General features: G+C 33.3%; 3 protein-coding genes and 1 non-coding gene across 5 annotated transcripts; 2 read left to right on the forward strand and 2 right to left on the reverse strand.

The window, feature by feature from the left end:
• Positions 1 to 774: 774 nt before the first annotated feature.
• On the reverse strand, positions 775 to 3,712 carry LOC111005201 (tRNA (guanine-N-7) methyltransferase). 2 transcript variants are annotated; one of them, XM_022276628.2, is made up of 2 exons: positions 3,582 to 3,712; positions 775 to 1,804 (listed from the first exon to the last, which is right to left on the reverse strand). In XM_022276628.2, exon 2 carries the CDS (start codon positions 1,794 to 1,796, stop codon positions 1,038 to 1,040), a length of 759 nt encoding a protein of 252 aa, XP_022132320.1. In that variant the 5' UTR covers positions 1,797 to 1,804; positions 3,582 to 3,712; the 3' UTR covers positions 775 to 1,037. The 2 variants fall into 2 exon arrangements, with proteins under 2 accessions (XP_022132320.1, XP_087983228.1); XM_088127102.1 differs by lacking the exon at positions 3,582 to 3,712 and adding an exon at positions 2,602 to 3,551.
• Positions 3,713 to 7,740: 4,028 nt separating this feature from the next.
• TRNAL-CAG (transfer RNA leucine (anticodon CAG)) lies at positions 7,741 to 7,821 on the forward strand. Its single transcript has one exon. It is a non-coding gene; the product is annotated as a tRNA-Leu (tRNA).
• Positions 7,822 to 9,184: 1,363 nt separating this feature from the next.
• On the forward strand, positions 9,185 to 12,243 carry NAC038 (NAC domain containing protein 38). The gene is made up of 4 exons (XM_022275872.1): positions 9,185 to 9,236; positions 9,365 to 9,614; positions 10,191 to 10,462; positions 11,158 to 12,243. Exons 1-4 carry the CDS (start codon positions 9,231 to 9,233, stop codon positions 11,722 to 11,724), a joined length of 1,095 nt encoding a protein of 364 aa, XP_022131564.1. The 5' UTR covers positions 9,185 to 9,230; the 3' UTR covers positions 11,725 to 12,243.
• LOC111004713 (uncharacterized) lies at positions 12,011 to 19,095 on the reverse strand. The gene is given in 16 exon segments (XM_022275870.2): positions 12,011 to 12,240; positions 12,988 to 13,113; positions 13,216 to 13,283; positions 13,668 to 13,748; positions 15,208 to 15,363; positions 15,507 to 15,638; positions 15,640 to 15,672; positions 16,311 to 16,373; positions 16,606 to 16,689; positions 17,347 to 17,403; positions 17,486 to 17,554; positions 17,690 to 17,803; positions 17,889 to 17,960; positions 18,227 to 18,354; positions 18,747 to 18,837; positions 18,839 to 19,095. Coding segments are annotated over 15 exon segments (1,323 nt in total). The 5' UTR covers positions 18,932 to 19,095; the 3' UTR covers positions 12,011 to 12,240; positions 12,988 to 13,031.
• Between the last annotated feature and the right edge of the window lie 654 nt (positions 19,096 to 19,749).

A 19,749-nucleotide genomic window follows, 5' to 3' on the forward strand; every position in this document is an offset into this window, starting at 1 on the left:
CCCTGTACTTTGAAAATGTTCATTTTGGTCCATGTACTTTGAAAATGTTCATTTTGGTCCCTGTACTTTTAAAAGGTGATAATTTTAGTCATTCATCGTATTTTAACACAAATTTTACACCCAACGAAAACAATTTAGTAAAAATTAATGTTTACATTGTAAGAAATATATTGATTATAATGTGGTGTTGAAATTGTGATAGAAAAATAAGATTTAAAATAAAATGAAATGACCAAAATGGTCACTGTATAGAAGTAGGAAGTAATTTTCAAAATACAGGGACCAAAATGAACCAAATGGACCAAAACCAACATTTTAAAAGTATAAGGATTAAAATGAACCAGATGATCAAACTAGTATTTTAACCTATATAATTTTAATATAGACCAATGGAGATTGGAAATTTCTTAATTAACTTAAAAATTTTGTCATATTTTCTAAGTTAAATTATACAAAATGCCATGTACTTTAGCAGGTCCAAAATTTTACATTTAATTTTTTATACAAAATATTTCAGTTAAAAAAAAAAAACTAGAAACGACAAATTAGAGAGGAAACTTTAAAATCTTAATATTCTAATATAATTTTCTCAATCCAAGATGAATTCACATCACATTTTTGCTTAATTTTAATAGAAAAAGTTAACATTAGGATTGTTTTAAAACAATTTTTAAAGTATAAATAAAAATGAAACTTTTGAAATGTCAGAGACATAATTGGAACATACTCAAGTTTAGGGACATTTTGTATGATTTAACCAAAAAAATAATAATGTTTCCTGAAACGCTAATCCATTTCCATATGACAAAAATTGTAATAACTGATTTGGAATTCCAGATTAGGGGGAAGTTCTCAGCCCAGCTCATATCTGAAGTAAATCAGACCAAATTTCTAACAGTAATAGCTTTCAATAAAAAAATGTATTTATCATAAAAACAGAAAATAGAATACAAATAAAGACTATGAAGTAGCTAAAACTCAAGGAAGCAAATCACTACTTCAATCAAATGGAACCCAGAAAGCTCAATGCTTCCAACTCATGGTGCTGCACTAATGCGTCTATAAACTGCCCGAAAAGTCTGTCCCTCATTTCTTGCAACCTTTTGTCCTTCCTCAGTTGCAGAACTTAAAAGCTCGACGGCCGGATCTGCCTCGAGTTCTTCTGCCGTTAGAGCCTCGAACAAGGGGTGGTTCTCTAGACAAGCCTTCATCCACTCTCCAAGCTCTTCCACATCTGTGATTGTGTATATAATTCCTCCAACTCTCAGGGCGAATGCATACTCATCGAGCAGATGTGGACTGATCACACGACGCCGATGATTCTTCTCTTTGAAATGAGGATCCGGGAACAAGAAAAACATTTTCGAAAGTTGCGCCTTTTCGAAGTAGTTTGGGATGTACTTCATGGAATTTGTTCTAACTACCGAGATGTTCTGGTACTGGCCAGGATTTGCTACTCTTAAAGCTAAGATCCGTTCCTTAACATACTCTGTTACTTTATCCCGGAGTTCCATTCCAATCATCAGGGTTTCGGGGAAAAGGTTCGAGAGACTAATCAGAAGACCTCCAAAACCACATCCAATATCTGCAAATTCAACCTTTTTCGATCTATCTGGCTGATCATTTGAAGGGAACCATTGAGGGTAGTGAAGGGAATAGTCAACTTCACTGGGTGAAATTGGTACAGGGAAGTGAGAGTCGCTCAGAGGGTTGCTGTGTGCTCTTGCACGGTAGAAACGCTTCCGAGGCAGGCCTGTTGACTTGCTGATAGTTGGATTTGCATCATGCTCCAACATTTTTAATGCTGTAAGACCACAGGAAAGATATGTTAACGGGGAAATCTGACCTACTAAGAGGGACTTATAAGGAGAAAAAAAAGGTTTAAATCCAAAAGTTTGTAATGGTAATCTCAACGAGCACAGTCAAACAAGTATCTTGAATTGAAATCTAAAGAGAAATTATCTGGTCCCACTAATAATAAAATTCTAGTTGGGTCTGAAAAAAAAAGTGTCAATATAACCAAGGAAAAAGTTCCTGGTAGCACCTGAATGATGCATGAGAAATACAAGTAGAAAAGAAACACAACATTAATTAGCACGGATGTAACAATTGAATGAAATTCAAATAGTCACAAAGAAAACTTAAGTGGGTTCTTGGTAGCACCTGAATGACGCATGAAAAGTACAATTAGAAAAGAAACACAACATTCATTAATACGGATCTATCAATTGAATGAAATTCAAATAGTCACAAAGAAAACTTAAGGGGGTCTTCATCACACCAAACGGAAGTATGGGGGGGGGGGGGGGGGGGGAGGCAGGCCAATAATGTAAATATCATATATATATATATATTGATAAGAAACCAAGGTTTGAGAGAAAACGAAAGAATATCCAAAGAGCATACAAAAAATCATGAGCCCAAGTGCCCAACAAAAGCAAACCGCCCTATAAGAAGGGCCCCAATCCAAAATAATAACACCTAACTGATAATTACAGAAATCCTTCAAAACCGACACCCACAAGGAGGAGTTAAACCTAACAATTTCCCACACTAAATCCCATGGCTAAACACCCCATAAAATAACTTGACCACAACAACCTTCCTCTATCCCAACAAATTTCCTCCACCATTGCCCTGTAGTCCCTGTTGAAAGCCAAGGAAATCCTGAAGACCTCCAGGAATGGACTCCATATAGGCCTGACAAACTAGCAATGTAAATATCATATATATTGATCAAACCATTTCATTAGGAGGTGGCCTCACCCCAACATTAGGCAAACAACCAAAATCCTTTCTTATGGCCAGAAGGAAAAGGAAAAAAAAAACTTTTATCAGGACTATAAGAACCTTTATGCTGTAACCATTTTCAGGTCAAAACGCGATTAGACCAATATGTAACGGCGATTAGACCAAAGTTTGTTTCCCTTAGAGATGGTAGATAATAACATAAGAATGCTATAAACAGCTATACTTAACTACTTGCTAGTATTTTGGCACACTGCCAAATAGAATTATCCAGTCTCACATTAGGCCGTATATTGCAACGGATTTCAAACAATAATATTTCCATAGAATAACAAATATCAGGAGAAGGTTTATGCAAGACTCAGCGTCTTGCATCTTTTAGAGAAATGAAGATCAAGGGACTATGATTTGGTAAAGCACATCAAGAAAATCCAATACCTAAACTTATCTAAAGAAGTAAAATGCTTGATAAAGTATGCTATGCAGGGGGTATAAAAGAAAAACAAAGACAAATTATTAGACGAAACAGAACGGAGAGGGGGAAAAAAAATCAAGGCATTATTTCAAACACCTGGTCTACATATTAACAAGCAACGAATTTCTCAAATAAACAAGAGCAGGAACGAATTGAAAACAGCAACACTATAATCAGAAAACATAAAACATTCCCAATTGACAAAAAGGAAACTAATTAAACAGAAATTAACGAGCTCAGCCAAGCGATTGTGACCCTCTCTACTAACTACGCATCAAAGAAAAGGGAACAAAATTTCAAAGTCGACAGAAAAGGAATTTCAAATGAAGAACAAAACCAGAACACCGGAAGAGCTTACCGAATTGGAATCGCTAAATGCTGAAGCCTGCCGGAGTAATGGGCGTCCGCCGCCACCAGAAGTTGCGGTTTTTAACGAGATCTGGGTTCTTCTGGTTCTCAAAGACGGTTAAAGGTGGGCTTGAGCCCGATTCAGACGCAAGATAACCTACTTACTGGACCGTATATTGGGCCTATTGGGCTTAACAAATAGAGCCCACATTCAGTCTCTAAAATATTGAAAAAGGAAACTATATATAATTTGGTCATAACGTTTTGTTTTGGTATTTTTTGATTAGTTTTTGTAGTACACAATAGACATATTATTTGAAAATTAATTTAGTTTTCATTAAAAAAATTAAATTAGCTCGGGAGAAAAGAAACTATATATATTTGCATATAAACCCTTGTGACAAGTCTTGGTACTAAAATTTACTAATCTTCATTAACATTGATTTCCCCACTTACCAATTTCAAGGTTTGCTTATCTACTTTTTTAAAACTTGTGGATGATAAATTCTAGATTGACCCTCAATCATTTGTTTGCCAATAATTTTCCTTTATGAGAACCTCCAAGATCAATATTAGTTTGTTTAGGTTTAATTCTGTTTTGTTCCCAAAATTTTATATTTATTTTATTTTGATCAATTAGACTTTCGTACAGTTTAATTTGAGTATCGGTAAATTTTTGCAAAAAGAAAAATTAGGTTTATATACTCTTTTAGTTGCTATATTTTCGATTTTAGTACTTGTATTTTCCAAACATTCATTTTGGTCTCCCTATACTTTAACTTCGGTTCATTTTAATCTTTCTACTTTTGAAATGTTCATTTTGATCTCTATTTAAAAAAAAAAAAGACTATTTTTTTCATTCATTTTCATTTTTATCTCATCTATTTCGATAATTTTTTTAGCATTACACATAATTCAATAAAATTCTTGGAATATAGTCATACATTTGTATTTAAATGGTTTATAAAGTTTTTGTTAAGATTTTGCAAATAGGGATCAAAATGACCGTCACCTTTTAAAAATATAGGAACTAAACTCATAAATGTTTTTAAAAGTATATGAACTAAAATGAATCAAAGTTAAAATTAGAAAAATAAAATAAGTGTTATAAAAGTATATGGTCCAAAATTGACTAAAGCCAAAAGTATACGAGTACTAAAAGAGTATTTATTTTAGTCTTTGTAACCAATTCTTTTAATAATTCTTATAAAGTATATATATTTTTCATTTAGTTGATCAATATAATTTATACAGAAAAATGTTTTGAAGCCATATGGAATAAGATTAGTTGTTTTGGTTTTCTAATATGGATTTAGGTTCTTGTTAAATTATCAAATCATAATTAACAAACCAAGCGCAGCATGCACGAAATAGTACCATTTGAAAAGTTGGGAAGTAAAGTATCTACCTAAAAATAAAATTTAACGACTAATAATATATATATATATATATATATATATATTTTCTTTTTCCTTCTAAATTTAATTTGAAAAGTTGAGAGACTAAGTGCAGCATGAAATAAAACCATGAGGACAATAATATATATAATTTAAACATATGACTTTAAATTCAATTTTCAATCTTGTATTTAGTTGAATGAGTCAATTTCAATTGTGTTGATTATGCCAATTACAATGAAATTGATATATATTTTTTTAAATTAAGTATTAGTCAAATATTAACATCATGTACGAAATTTGAAGAATTTCCCGTTATTTGTTTTAGATCAATTCATAGTTAAAAGTATTAATATTCATGGATTCGGTCTCAAAACTAATTAACAATGGAAGAAGTAGTCCATATCTGTTATAATCCGTGGTTAATTATGTCATTTTTCTTTTCAACATGAGATTCTTAACAAAACGGTGGATGTGATCACTAAATCAAAGTAAAATGTGCGAGCTATATTTCTTGAGTTTATTCATGGAGGAATAATAACAAAACTTTTATTTATCCAAATTTCCACATAATTAAGTGAAAATAATCTCTAGACCATTTGCTTTGTGCTTCCTTTTTAGTGACAGTACTTAGTTATCTGAAATTATTTAATAAGCATTATCGAAAATATTCAGTAGTATGATCATTTCCAACAACTAAAGAGATTAATTCTGAAAAGCTTCAATTTTTATCTTGAAGTGTTTGACAAGTATAAATATACCAAACCCTAAATGAAGAACTGGTCTGTCTTTTTAGGGTTAGTTCTTCGCCTTCTTCTTCGACGTTGCTTCTAGAGATCGAGTTGTCGTCTTTCTTGACAAACACATTTCAACTACACCAACAATGAGTTGTCGATAACGTTGTTGTAAGCCTTGATCCATTATTTTCTAAAATATAAATTAAACGGTCAAGGATATAGCGAATCAAAGACGTATCTTTGCGACGTGTTTATCAAGTTATTGAATCGGTAGAAATTTTTGGAGTTAGGTATTTATACAAAGAAACAAGAAAACCTTAATTTATTGTTTTAGTTGCTAACAACATAGAAATGATCATTGTCAAACATTGTATTTGTATTATTATGAGGGTTATGTGTGATCGACTTGTAAATTTGTAATATTAACAGATAAATTATCTTAAAATTTTGATGATATGATTTAGAGTATATTATATGTATTTCAAGCTCAAATAATTGAACTCTAATTTATAAAATTTTTTAACAAAATAATTCTGTAGTCTTGAAGTGTAGAACAAGTAGGGGATGAAAAATTAACCTTATTTTCTGTTAAAGAAACCTAAATCTAATTAATATGCAACAGCTCACAATTGTTGTTGAACTTTTTCAGACAAAGTCATGTTTGGATATACAAGAAATTGATCGACACAAGTCATCGGTAAACGACATTTGATTTGTCAAAAGTGTAATGTAACGTTAAATTTTATCGCATATCAATTAGAAGTGAGAAAATGTATCAATTTATAAATGTAGACAACAACTATTTATTAGTGTGACTGATCAAGCGTTTTTAAATAAAATTCAAAATAAAATCAATGTGAATAGCGAGACTAAAAATATAGGCTGCAATATCTTTTTCTTTTTTTTTTTTCTGAAAAGATGTACCATTTCATTGAGCAAGATATGTGAGAAATATACATCAAAATAAGAGGAAGCTAAAAAAAAGCTCTCCAATATAATTAAGAGAAATAGTAGAGATATCATAATTATTAAAAAAAAAACGAGATATTTTGGACCAAGAAGAAGATGCCGTACGTTTTGATGTCGTCCCAAGATGATTTATAGGCCTGCTTGTATCTATGAAGTAAAGGGGTGTATATATAAAGAAGTATATATATATATATATATATATATATATATATATATATTATGAGAGAATTTATAACAATATTTTCTATTAATTAATCATAACACTTTTTGTATTTAAAAAAAAAAAAAACTACCCCAAACACACACCATAATACTATAAGGGTCTTTTTTGTGGCTATTTTTGTAATTATTTGCTAGCTTGTTGAGTACTTTAATTAAATATTCACACCCATGAAAAACCCTAAGCTGTTAACAATAAAGATTTCTTCTGTGTTGAGAAGAAAGCCACACTAAAGACCATTTTGTTCCTTTTAACTTTGCAAAATTTTATAAAAGAAAAAGTACACACATAGAAATTCAAAGAAAATAATGATCCTTATTTTTATACTAATAAATTATTGGAGAAGATTAATTAATTTAATTTTGGTTGAATTATTATGTCTAATATGTCTCTAAACTTTATAGAGTATTTAGTAGAAATCCCTAATTAAACTTAATTTTATATATAATAGATCTCTATATTTAAAAATATCTAATAAGTATATAACCTTCGATTTAACGTCTAATAAGTCTATGACATATTAATAAATTTTTAAAATTAATGGATCCATTAGACATAAAATTAAAATTTGTGTTGAATATAAGACCCTAATTTCGTATCCGATAAATCCATGAGTTTTAAAAAAATATCAAATAAGTCAAAAGATCTATTACAAATACATTTAAAGTTTAGATATCTATTATATACAAAACTAAAAGTTCAGGATCTCTTTTATTAAAGGATCAAAAGATAAGAGATATTTATAATATATATGACTATTAGTTTTGAGATGGAACTCATTAATATTAATATGTATTTAAGCTGATTTTCTGATGTTTAAGAATATATTAACATGCATTTACAAATGTCAAGATGGCCGAGTTGGTCTAAGGCGCCAGTTTCAGGTACTGGTCCGAAAGGGCATGGGTTCGAATCCCATTCTTGACAAACATAAAACTTAAATTTATATTATAATTTTTCATATATTTAGTTCATGAATTCAACCTCTCTCTCTTGAAGAATTCCAAGTGGTATCTGCCTCTATAGCTCATTTTAGAAACCCTAATATTTCTGACTTATGCTGTTTTACTAATTTCTTTTGATTCATTTGACTGTTTCATATATACGTGTCCATTCAATTAAATTATCATAATAATAATAATAATAATAATAACCATTCAATCACGTTAATATAGTTTGAAGCCTGGAGGGTTTTGATTGGTATCCCCGACGCCTCTTGCTTTTTAATTAATTTCGATAGAGGATTAAATAGTTTTTTTTTTTTTTTTTAGTTTAGGAGAGTGTCTCAGGACAAATCTGGTTAAGAATAGGGACGACATATTTGTTCTAAAAAATAATTTGCCTATTCATTAAGAAGGATGGAAAATGGGTATCCTAGCTAGCGAATTGAAATTAGGAATTTATAGGGCATATGAATCTCTAATTCACCAAACACTAAAACCCTCCATCGACTCAATTTCAAACTAAGGCTTAGGTTAGATACGAATTATCTTGAGATCAAAACTCTTGAAACAAACAACAATATTTATTTGGCTCAAGAGTCGAACGCTCCACAAGATAAGATAAGATTGATCAATCCCACTTGAATGTTATTGAAATGTAATTTAAAGAGACATGAAATTGCAAAAGGTTTAAGAAAACTTTCATCCAAAACGTATCTAATTTGTGAAACAAACCTAATGGTTAGGCTTTAGATCATAGCATCCCAAAATACACCCTAAATGACTCACCATCATCAACTATAACAAAAGATAAAAATGTCCCTGTATATAATATATTCATAAAAGGGTGTAAAAATTAGAAAGCAATAAAAATTATATCGGTAGGTTACGCATATATATCCAATCCTAAAGTTGAGAGTTCGAATCTCCACCCCACATTATTACACTTGAAATATATATATATATATATATATATATATATATTATATTAATAATTCACTATCTTAATATTATATTCCAAAAGGAAAAAAAATAAAAATCAGTGATTAACCCTCATATACACTACTCCCAACTACTTCAACAGAGAGAGAGAGAGTGTTCATAATCTCTGGTCTTAACAAAAGGGTTTCTCCCATTTCTGAGAAGGCGGCTGAAAATTAAAAAATTAAAAAAAAAAAAAGAAACCCAAAGAAAGACTTGGACAAAGTATTATAAACAAATTATATGTGAGTGTAAATGTAAATTTGAAGGCCAATATTAGGTGAAATCTTGACAAACACACTCCATTATTTGTCTTCTTTCTAAATTATTACAATGTTAAAACCCCCATAGATTTCTTGCAACACTTACCCACCAAAAAAAACAAGAATCTGAATAAACTTGAATCTTCTCTCCATGCAAGTTAGCTCTCTCTCTCTCTCTCTCTCTCTCTCTCTCTCTCTTAAAGTGAGAAACTTCATTAGGCTTTTGGTTTTGGAGAAGTTGCCATGTTTTGATGCTGTTGTGTTTCTTTCTTTGTTTTTCTCTAGGTTTCGAGCGGTAGCAATCCAACGACCGAGACGGGGACGACAGAGAAGGAGGAAGGGAAGAAGAGGGAGGTGGAGAAGAAGAACAATATGGCAGAAGATCAAACATTATTGCCTCCAGGGTTTAGGTTTCATCCTTCTGATGAAGAGTTGATCACTTTTTATCTCTTGAATAAGATTTCAGATGCTAACTTTACTGGAAGGGCCATTACTGATGTTGATCTCAACAAATTTGAACCTTGGGAACTTCCAGGTGGGTTCGGGATTAATTAGGGTTTGTTCGTGAAACTGTTTCGTAACACCTGCGTTTTTAAGAATTTTGATCGAATGACTTGTAAATGTTGGCATTATTGTGCATAATATTCGAGTTAATATGCTCGTGATTATTTGTTTATCGTAAAAAAACAACTTTTGAACTATCATACCCTAATTTTATAGGGTATGGTTATTGCCTATATATTTTGCTTGAGCTTATTTACTCTTGGAAAGTAGATTAGGGTTTTTGTTAGGAAGCTATGTTTTAAAGTTTTTTTTTTTTAATTTCTATTGAGGCATTTACACCAAAAAAAAAAAAAAGCATATGTATTTTCAAATATAGTATAAAATTTGAAATTTTACGAACTCAAACTCAAATATAGTAATAAAATACACTAAAGAAAAATCATACTCATACTATATTTGAAAGGAAAATAAAAAGTTGTGACTTTTTTTAGAATACATATTAAACTTATACTGCGTCGTACTAGTGAGCGTAGTAATTTCTAACCCATGATTTTGGGGTGTTATTGACAACAAGTTGAGTTCGGTTCGGTGTTTTTGTTTGAAACAGGGAAGGCAAAAATGGGAGAAAAAGAGTGGTATTTCTTCAGCCTAAGAGACAGAAAATACCCTACTGGAGTGAGAACAAATAGAGCGACAAACACAGGGTATTGGAAAACCACTGGAAAAGACAAAGAAATTTTCAATAGCAATACTTCAGAGTTGGTTGGTATGAAGAAGACATTAGTGTTCTACAAAGGAAGAGCCCCAAGAGGAGAAAAAACTAATTGGGTTATGCATGAATATCGACTTCACTCTAAAACGGCCTTTCGAACTGCCAAGGTAACATTTCCTGCCATATTAAACATGCGTTTTATGTGAGATTATAGCGTTTTAAAGATCATTGTGTACAATTACTAGTTATTGAAGCTTCGATCATATTGTCATCTAACCCCCTACATGAATATTATGAGTTATATGACTAAAGGGACGAACATAAATTCTTGAAGAATTTCGAGAGAATTGAGTTCAAATCATAATGATCACCTATCTAAGATTTAATATTTTATAAATTTTCTTGTCAAAGCACTCCTAAATATTAAAAAGATTTTTTTTTCCACAAACATTAAAGTTGAAGATATTGATTATTAGATCTAATGTCTCCTCGTTGAATAAAAATGTTAATCACTCCCTAATGGAGTTCGTTTAATATATAGTTTTTAATATATGTAATTAATCTGTTAAATCACCATTGAACCCACAAGCTTAAAAGGATAGGTTGCGACAAATTTAATCATTTACAATAGTTTAACACTCCCCTCGTGGGCTGAAAATTTTGCTCAACGCCCAACAAATGATTATCACTATTAACTGAAAAATAAATTATATTATAGGGATTCGAACACAAAAACCTCTTGTTCTGATATCATGTTAAACCACCACCGAACCTAAAAACTTAAGTTCGATTATGACAAATTTAATCACTCGTTCAATATGATCGCTTTTTATAGCTCCCTTTGGTTTGCATATTTGAACAGGACGAATGGGTGGTTTGCCGCGTATTTCAAAAGAGTGCTGGAGCCAAGAAGTATCCTCCAAACCAATCAAGAGCAGTGAATCCCTATGCCAACTTTGAAATAGCCCCCCCTATTCTTCAACCACCAATCATGCAGCTGGGAGATCCTGCTGCTCAATATGGCTACGGAAGAAACTACATCACCGGTGCAGAGCTCGCTGAGCTCAACCGAGTCCTGAGGGCCGGTGGTGGGGGCTGTGGCAGTGGAGGATCAACTACTCATGGTATCAACTTATCGATGCAGCCCCAGTTTAACTACCCACCTGCAGGAGGTTGCTTCACGATATCTGGGTTGAACTTGAACCTCGGAGGAGCTGCACCGCAGCCAGTTTTGCGGTCGATGCCACCACCAGTGGTGGCAGCAACGACTATTGGCCAACAAGATATCGCTTCGTCTATGATTGCAAGTACGATGGCTCCTGAGACCGCCTATGGGACAGAGATCAACAACAATCCCAATGGATCTAGCAACAGATTTATGAACGTGGATCACTGCATGGACCTGGAGAATTACTGGCCTAACTTCTAAGAGATGCCAAGGATACGCATACATTTCTCAGTAAAAACTGAAGAAGTTGCTGCAGTCATAGAGATAGTTCTCCTCTCCTTCACGAAACCGTCACCTTTCTTCGTCAATATGTACTGTTTAACTCCGGAATTGGAATCTAATAGTATAAGCAAGCAGTCAGTCCACCTCTTTTTCGATTAACTATATCTATAATCGATTATAGGTTCGACTTTACATCAAACTTTATTCCTTTTGGAACTTTCATCAAAACAGCAAGCGAACTTGAACAGTGCCGAGTAACAAGAGATGAAAATTCAAAATGGTTTATTTTTCATAATTTACAAAGAAGAAAGTAAGGTACAAATTCAAAACATTGAAAACGAAGTATAACTTCAACTTCTAAACTTCCGGGGTATTAGTATCCAGGACATCTAACAACCAAGACTAGGTCATGAAACTGCCAGAGCTTCCAAAAAAAAATGTCCTTACAGTTCCAGATTTCTAGAGAATTTTGCAAGCAGAAGATGTGCCGTCCACCTGCGGGAAATCGAAATACGATTAACGTAAGCAAGTAAATACTTGAATATGCATAATATTGGCAACCGGTTAACGGTTACCCACAGAACGATGTGATGATGGAGAGCAAGAGGATATTTGAACGAAAAAACATATTAGAAATCACATTGCAACATTATTCTTTTAGATTGGAACCCTTTTTAGGACTAAAACCATCTTCCTAGTTCCTATGCCCAAAAATGCAAAAAAAACCATCTTCCTAGTTCCTATGCCCAAAAATGCAAAAATTTTAGAACCGTTATCTAGTGTTTTCAAATGAAGATGGTTAAGAATCGCAAAGCGAAAAGAAAATGATCATGGAAAGTAAGATATGGGTTTAAATCCTATTTTATAGGATTCAAGGAAAATTTGAAAGCCCTTTAAAAGCATGAAAAGAAAGTGAGTTGAATTATGTCCCAAGCACCATACGGTAGTAGTGCAGGTTCAAGAATAAGGATCAAATCCTTTAACTTTTGGAGTCATTGACTGATTGGTTAGATTCAATTTGTGGTGAGTAGCATTCAAGTAGTGCCAGGTGGCAGGTGGCTAATTGAAGCAAGAAAAGTAAGACTAGTACCGCGTCTTATGCGAAAATGCCATGTCACCATTAGGATGGTCTTAAGAACCAATCAACAATGAAGTTGCAGTATCACAACACAGAATAGCATAACTATGGTAACAGCAGTTCATTTATATATTTCAAACATAACTGTTAAAGATAAAGCAGACCTGTAAAAACTTGTCCCCAACAGAGGATCAGCAATGATGTTACTTTACTTGACAGAAGTTCCTCTTTTGGCCCTACGACGTGCGTTGGTGGGGTTGGCACTCCGGCCAGGTCTCCTAGCTTTTTTACTGCACAAAGATATATTATTTCTTCAACTGTGTCCTCTTTCAAGAAAATGTGTACATATATGACGCTTTAGAATGAAAAAGAGAGAAGATCGTGAATCTAACCGGGAAATGCCACAGCAACGGCAAAGATTGAACAATATTATCATGGGCAAGGCCAACAATGCAGAATCCTGTATCGAGTCAATAACAAGAGATCAACAAATTTAGTAAGTAAAATATGGTTTTAAATCCAATTTATCCCTGAGTTTTCACAAGTCATATTTTAAAAAATTTGTTTTCTAACGATGCTGGTCCTTTCCATTAAAATTTTTGTATTTAATGTATATCTTAAGCAACCGATTTCTAAACTCAATGCAGACTCGAGAAATAAGACTTAATGTCCCCAGTGTCACATAGCACTACAAAAAATTTAACGACAAGGACCAAAATAGATTATCAAAATAGAAATTCGAAAGTACAAGGGGTGTGAAATTTCAAAGACGGTAAGATTTCAACAAAAAATCTGTGCACCAAACGTCTATATACAAGGTCATATTTTCAAGAATAATACAAACCAAAAACCACTCGAACTCTTTAGTAGCAATTGGTCTTGTAATGTCATGACTGTTGAGCATTTCTTGAATGGTGGATTTAACCTGAAGCAAACATAAGAGAATAATATAAGTATAAAGGACTATATTAAAATTTTCATGCAGTACTTTATCCGGCTGATTTCTTGGTTTGGTTCCGGGTACCAGGAGAATAATTATTCCTGCCTGGCGAGCTCCTTCTAATAGCTTACAACATCAAATTCTAATTACAGTTGTACAATATCAAATGCTAATTACTGAAAATAATTAGCAGTGGGAGATGAAAAATGTTACCAATAACATGATTATCAAGGTCAATATAGTTTTGTGGTATCATTCATGGACCCAAGTTCACTAACAATGAGCAGCAGATCTTACTAAAGGTATTTTATCTATTTCTGAAGTCAAAATAAACTAATCTCAGTAGAAAGTTCTACGGTTCTCACAAGCACCAACAATAATCATCTCAGAAATCAGAACCTGCTCTAAAGATTTCATAAAAATAGAGAAAACATGAACCCGTGTATTTAATTCTGACATTGAAGTCCATAATCTAAACTATTAAGAATATTTGACGTATTAATCAATAAAGATGAGATTCTGGATGATATTTCCAGAATGAAAATGTGTAATCCAAACGTTAACCCTTATGTTCATATATTTACTATAACAGCTTCACGTGTTCCACTTGATGCATGCTTAAAAATGAGATTTCAATTTTCTCAAGTAATGTTTTTCAATTCAGGACCAAAAGTAGTTTTGATAGGGAAAGAAACAACTGGCGACTTGTTTTGTACAGATTGCAGGGGGTGCCAGAGTTTCTGAGGTAATTCGGATTAGCTGAGAATAGAAAATCAAATTCTTTCAAGTCCTCTGATGATGGCAAATTACTTGTCTCTCCAGGAATCTCTGGAAGAGAAATCGTGCATTATATATAATTGGAGAAGTTTCTATTGAAAAGATTATTTTCAAGGTTTGATTCCTTCTGATATTTTAATTTATCTGGTCTCTTGCAGTACGATAAACACCCTCTCAGTTTCTCGCATTGCAGGGTATGTGACATTTCAGGGATTCATAATACAAGGCTACAAGCATGGACGGAAGATATATACCTACAGATCTTACTACATTTCTAGATGTTCATATGTCAGTCGATGTTGTAGAGCCTTCCAAAACAGCCAAGCTCCAACTGACAAAAACCAATCTGTCAGTTTAAGCCCAAAACCGACACGGATGTGCACCCCCAGTCCCCTAATTCCAACTGACTGCTCAAAATGTTAAATAATGAAAAAGACTCTAATCTCTCAAAGCTATTTTGCTTCAAAATTAAAAACATTTGGCCTGACAATTGCTAAAAAAAAAAACTCAAATCCACACAGGTTTCTGAATCGATGAAGTCTTGACTGAAATCAAATTGCCCAAAGGAATACCACATCGCATCATGTCACAGTGAATAAGAAGTCTATGTTTACTAAGTAGTCCAGAATTACAACAATGAAAAAGTACATTTTTTTAAATTTTGTACCATTCGATGATGTGTAGCCGCAGATTCCAAAAACTTTCCACAAGCATGCGCTAACTCCTTTGTATATGGATTTAATGCTACTCGAACTTTGTCAACATGAGGTTTGGTCACAGTAGCAACGTGATCAACATATGGTTCGCTGACCATTTTTACTTTCTAACCCACATCAAAAAGAGGAAGGAGGAGGAAAAAAAAGAAGGAAAAAAAAGAGAAAGGAAAATAAAAAACAGAAAACAGTGATACAGAGCAGCAACAAAGCAGATTAACTACAAGAAGACAGAAAACAGCAAGGTATTCACCTGAAAGTAGGGAGAGGCAAATTCTTGTGCTTTTATAATATGTGAAGTCAATGCTTGCTTTGAAGCCTCATAGGCTTCTGAACTTCTTTTACACAGCGACTGCAAATGTGGCTTAGAATTTGTTTTCACCACCCACCCACCGTTCATGCATGGCAGGGATCCATTTCTGCAATTACCAACGAAGTAAAGATCATTCAGGTATTTGATGCCTACAAAAATCTTAGTACAGCTCACATGACAACCACGATGTTTTTACCGATGGAATCAATTTGACTCAAACCTCTGAACTCATTGTATGTCAACCTTCCAAACTATTCAATTTATAGTTTAAGACATTACTAGAAAATGTGCCCCAGATATTTTTTTCCCCCAAAAACTCAACCCTAACCCAAATAATGGAAGTCGCAAATTGTTTCTTTGATGTCCTGTGTAGACTCTGAGTGAGCATCCAAACATAATAAATCATTTTCCAAATTCGTTGCTGAGATAGTTTTTTCTTCATGTACAAACAGTTTATTTCTTCATTACCTGACATCCATTTTACATATGAAAAAGAGAGAAAAGGTTGACCGCATTCTATTCATATCAATAATATGAAGATTCAGATCAAAATTTAAACTTGAGGTTTGATATGTAAGACAATTAATAGAAAATGACAATATACAATTTTTACATCATTTCAAACACGTTCAAAGAAGATACATCACACAAAATTTAAGTACTTTTCTAAGATCATCTTAAGCTACTAAGCAATGCTTATATGTAAAGCAAATACAAAAGCAGAAATTAAGAAAATTAGCTCACAGCTTTAATTGGTTCTATGTGCGGTCCCACGCAATTCTCCACATGTGCCTTCCCCGCCCACATCTGCAACCAATTAGAAAAAGAGGGCAAGAAGGGTGATGAACTTAAAAAGAATTGGTGCACGGATGATAGAAATCAACTTTCACTGCAGGTATGGTCAAAGCTGCAGCACACTTAGATTCTCACTATCATTAATGGGAAAGCAACCAAGCCAAAGAATGGTAATGATAGGATGTAAGAGTAAATAATTTCACAGGGTAACCAACAAATAACCTCAAGAAACCAGAAATGGTACCTTTTGCATCACCAGATGCATTGCAGGTTCTACATGCTCGTTCCAGAATGAAGCAAGCCATGGTGGAAACCATGCACCATGGACCTGATCATGCATTGTGAGTAAATTTAGCCAAGCGTCATGTCAGGCTATGATCATGAATACCAAAAATTTAGAACAATGTTCATCATACGTGTATTTCATCTAATTGCGATTAGACAATATGAAACCTTATTTGTTTGGAAATGGATTCAAGAACTCACCAGTGTTTTTTTTCTCTCTCTCTATAATCACTGTTTAAATGCAGTTCTAAGCCAAAAACTGTAACAATAATGTTATTAAAAATAAATCCCACCAACCATATCAAGAAAGCATCCATCTTGCTCTGGCCTCAAGGTCAACTTACCTTGTAAGATATGAATCATAAGGAACCATATAAAAAAATGTACAAAGGAGCTCCAGAACTAATTGGGAACAATCAAACAATTCTCAAAGATCTTATTGGCTTTTGGGCGGAGCTTAAATGGATAACATTTGAGGTGTTATGCGTAAAGGTTCAACCGTACAACCACTTAAACTTCACCTAGAATCTAAAGTACCCAAATGAGAAGTTATTTTGAGGGAGGAGGAAAAGCCTCAGGGAATTGAAAGCATATAGAAAGTTCAACTATTTTAAGATTAAGGTTAACCATGGAAGGACGCTAGGTACTGAAATTTACCTGCGTGATGAAAGACCAGAATAACTTAATTAATAAACTTTACCTCCATCAACTCTTCAGTCTTTGAAGTGACCTCAAACTTCGCCTTTATCATTTCTTCCTAAGAATAGACAAGAAAATAGCTAAGATAGGAACAATCAAATTCCATAAAATGCATATCAGCAGCAGCAAAATCAGAGTACCTCGGCCACTTTAAGTGCACGTTCGAGTTTCTGAATTTTGCTCTTCTGTTCTTTATTAGTGGTCTGAAGCTGTAAACAAAAAACAAAATAAAAACCATGATAACATAACTAAAGAAAAACTAAAACAGTTTCTTTCTGTGAACTGTGATCAGCAAAGAGGCTGCCAATTCCAATCCACGGTTTCCACAAATGCACTTAACTTACTTTCTCCAGTTTTGTAATAGATTTATGCATTTCCTTCTCAGCTTCACTTGATCGCTCTTCCAGAGCATTTTTCTCCCTATTTTGAGCATATAATTCCCTTTTAAGTTCACTGACCTGAAAAGACAAATACAGAGACACAGAGAGTGAGTGCGCACCGTAACTACAATGGTTCATTATGTTCAAAATTTCAATATCGTACCTGCTTCTCTAATTCACCAGCACGCGCCTGAGCCTTTCCAATTTTTTCCTCAGCGTGTAACTTCCCTTCCCTCTGCTCATAGCACGAATTATATTTAGATACAAAAATCCAAATACGTAAAAATGGAATGGAGTAAAGGTTACATGAGGCAGTAATAGCATCAGAAAATCAATCTCCATCATTGCAATAATAAAAGTATCCATACGGATTTTTCAGCTAAACATGAGCATAGCTCTACGGAACTAGTACTATAGCCATCTACTGATCGAAACCTTCCACATTTGTTGAACTAAAAGCAAAGTACTAATTTTTCAATCTAGATATATACAAGAGGCAACCTGGAGAGATTCTATCTCGCTTTGCAGAAATGAAATTTTATTTGACTTGTCCCTGAATATTTTATCCTTCTGAGATATTAGATCGTCCTTTTTCTCCAATTCCAGTGTTTTTTCATCGATAAGGACCTCTGCAAAAATAGGCAAAACTGAGTCCCTAAAAACATGAAAAGGTGAACAACCACATTAACCAACATAAGAGCATGCGGAAAACGCTTGGGAAGCACATTATCCTCTTCCATAGAAATGAAGCAAATGCGGAGCTTCATTCGATCACAGGAAACCGCTTTCTTAGTTTTGAAATTCATACGGCTACAAAAGGCCATATCAACCAATTTGGCGGAAAATAGAATTGAAACAGCCAATAAAGAAAGAAACAAATTCCGAGCAGTTCCGAATTAACTTTGCCTTATAAAAATATGAAAGCTAGGACTAATATTTCATCCGCCACATTTTCCCACGCTCTCTCTGCAACCAAACAGACAATGAAGCTCAAATGCATAGGAGATTACAATAAACTAACCAAGCTCTCGGATCTTTGAATTGAGTTTTTCCAATTCGATCTTGAGCAGGGAGGAATCAGAGCCATCCTCTCTCCCAACTTCAATTATGTCCCTCTCCTTCCCCGTCGACGATCACGTCCGCTGAAGCCGAGAAGATAATCAAAGCTATACATATCGTTAGGGTCGCAAGCTTCGGAACCGCCATGGATTCCGATTACGGCATCAACGTCCGAATTCCGATGAGGAGGAGAAGATGTTGCCCCTAGTCCAGCGATCTTGTGTTTGTCGTGAAAAACGTGACAGCGTCGCATCCGCTTCGCGGTTCGCAGAAGAACAAGAAGAACAAGAATATATTTGTTTTTCAATTTTCTTATGCAATTGAGCAAAAACATAAACGGCCGAGACTCGGAGGTTGCCAACGGTGACGACACGTGTACAAATCCGTACAGATCTGCGTACGTGGCACTCGCTTACCACGATGACATGTTATTCCCTTGGCTTCGTAATATCCTATGGCTTATTATAATTTTCAAAATATATAAAAGTATTTTAGCCTTTAGGAAATTGAATAAAACTATTTAGATTCAATTAAAAGTTTTGGAATAAAATTAAAATCAACTCAAAAAAATAATGATTTGACCTATCGTCTACAGATTTTAATCGAAAATAAATTTTATGTTTTAGTTAAGAAATATGATTTAAGGGATGAGATCTTAGATGCTCGAAATTTTAGATGTCATGAAATATAGATGTTCGACATCTTTAAATAATTATTTTATTTATATGAAAATTTATAATAATATACAAGAAAATATTTGAGTAGTTTTGATTTGTAATGGAAAATATTTTAGAATAATATATTTCTTCTAAAAACGTCCTTATTAATTTAAATAGATTAATTTATATTAAATTTAAATATTATTTTGCATAACATATTAATTTATATTAATTTTACTTTTTTAACCACATTTTTGTTGGATTATATTTTTACATCGAATCAGAAAAAAATTTGAGGGAAAATAA

The sequence above is a fragment of the Momordica charantia genome (genome assembly GCF_013281855.1).
Source record: "Momordica charantia cultivar OHB3-1 chromosome 8 unlocalized genomic scaffold, Mcharantia_2.0 BLBB01000008.1, whole genome shotgun sequence".
NCBI lineage: Eukaryota > Viridiplantae > Streptophyta > Magnoliopsida > Cucurbitales > Cucurbitaceae > Momordica > Momordica charantia.

Excerpts from the sequence above, each read along its gene's own strand:
- LOC111005201 (XM_022276628.2), bottom strand. The coding sequence starts at position 1,796 with ATGTTGGAGCATGATGCAAATCCAACTATCAGCAAGTCAACAGGCCTG.
- NAC038 (XM_022275872.1), top strand. Across the intron at positions 9,615-10,190 it reads TGAACCTTGGGAACTTCCAG|GGAAGGCAAAAATGGGAGAA; the intron begins GTGGGTTCGGGA and ends TGTTTGAAACAG. Across the intron at positions 10,463-11,157 it reads CGGCCTTTCGAACTGCCAAG|GACGAATGGGTGGTTTGCCG; the intron begins GTAACATTTCCT and ends ATATTTGAACAG.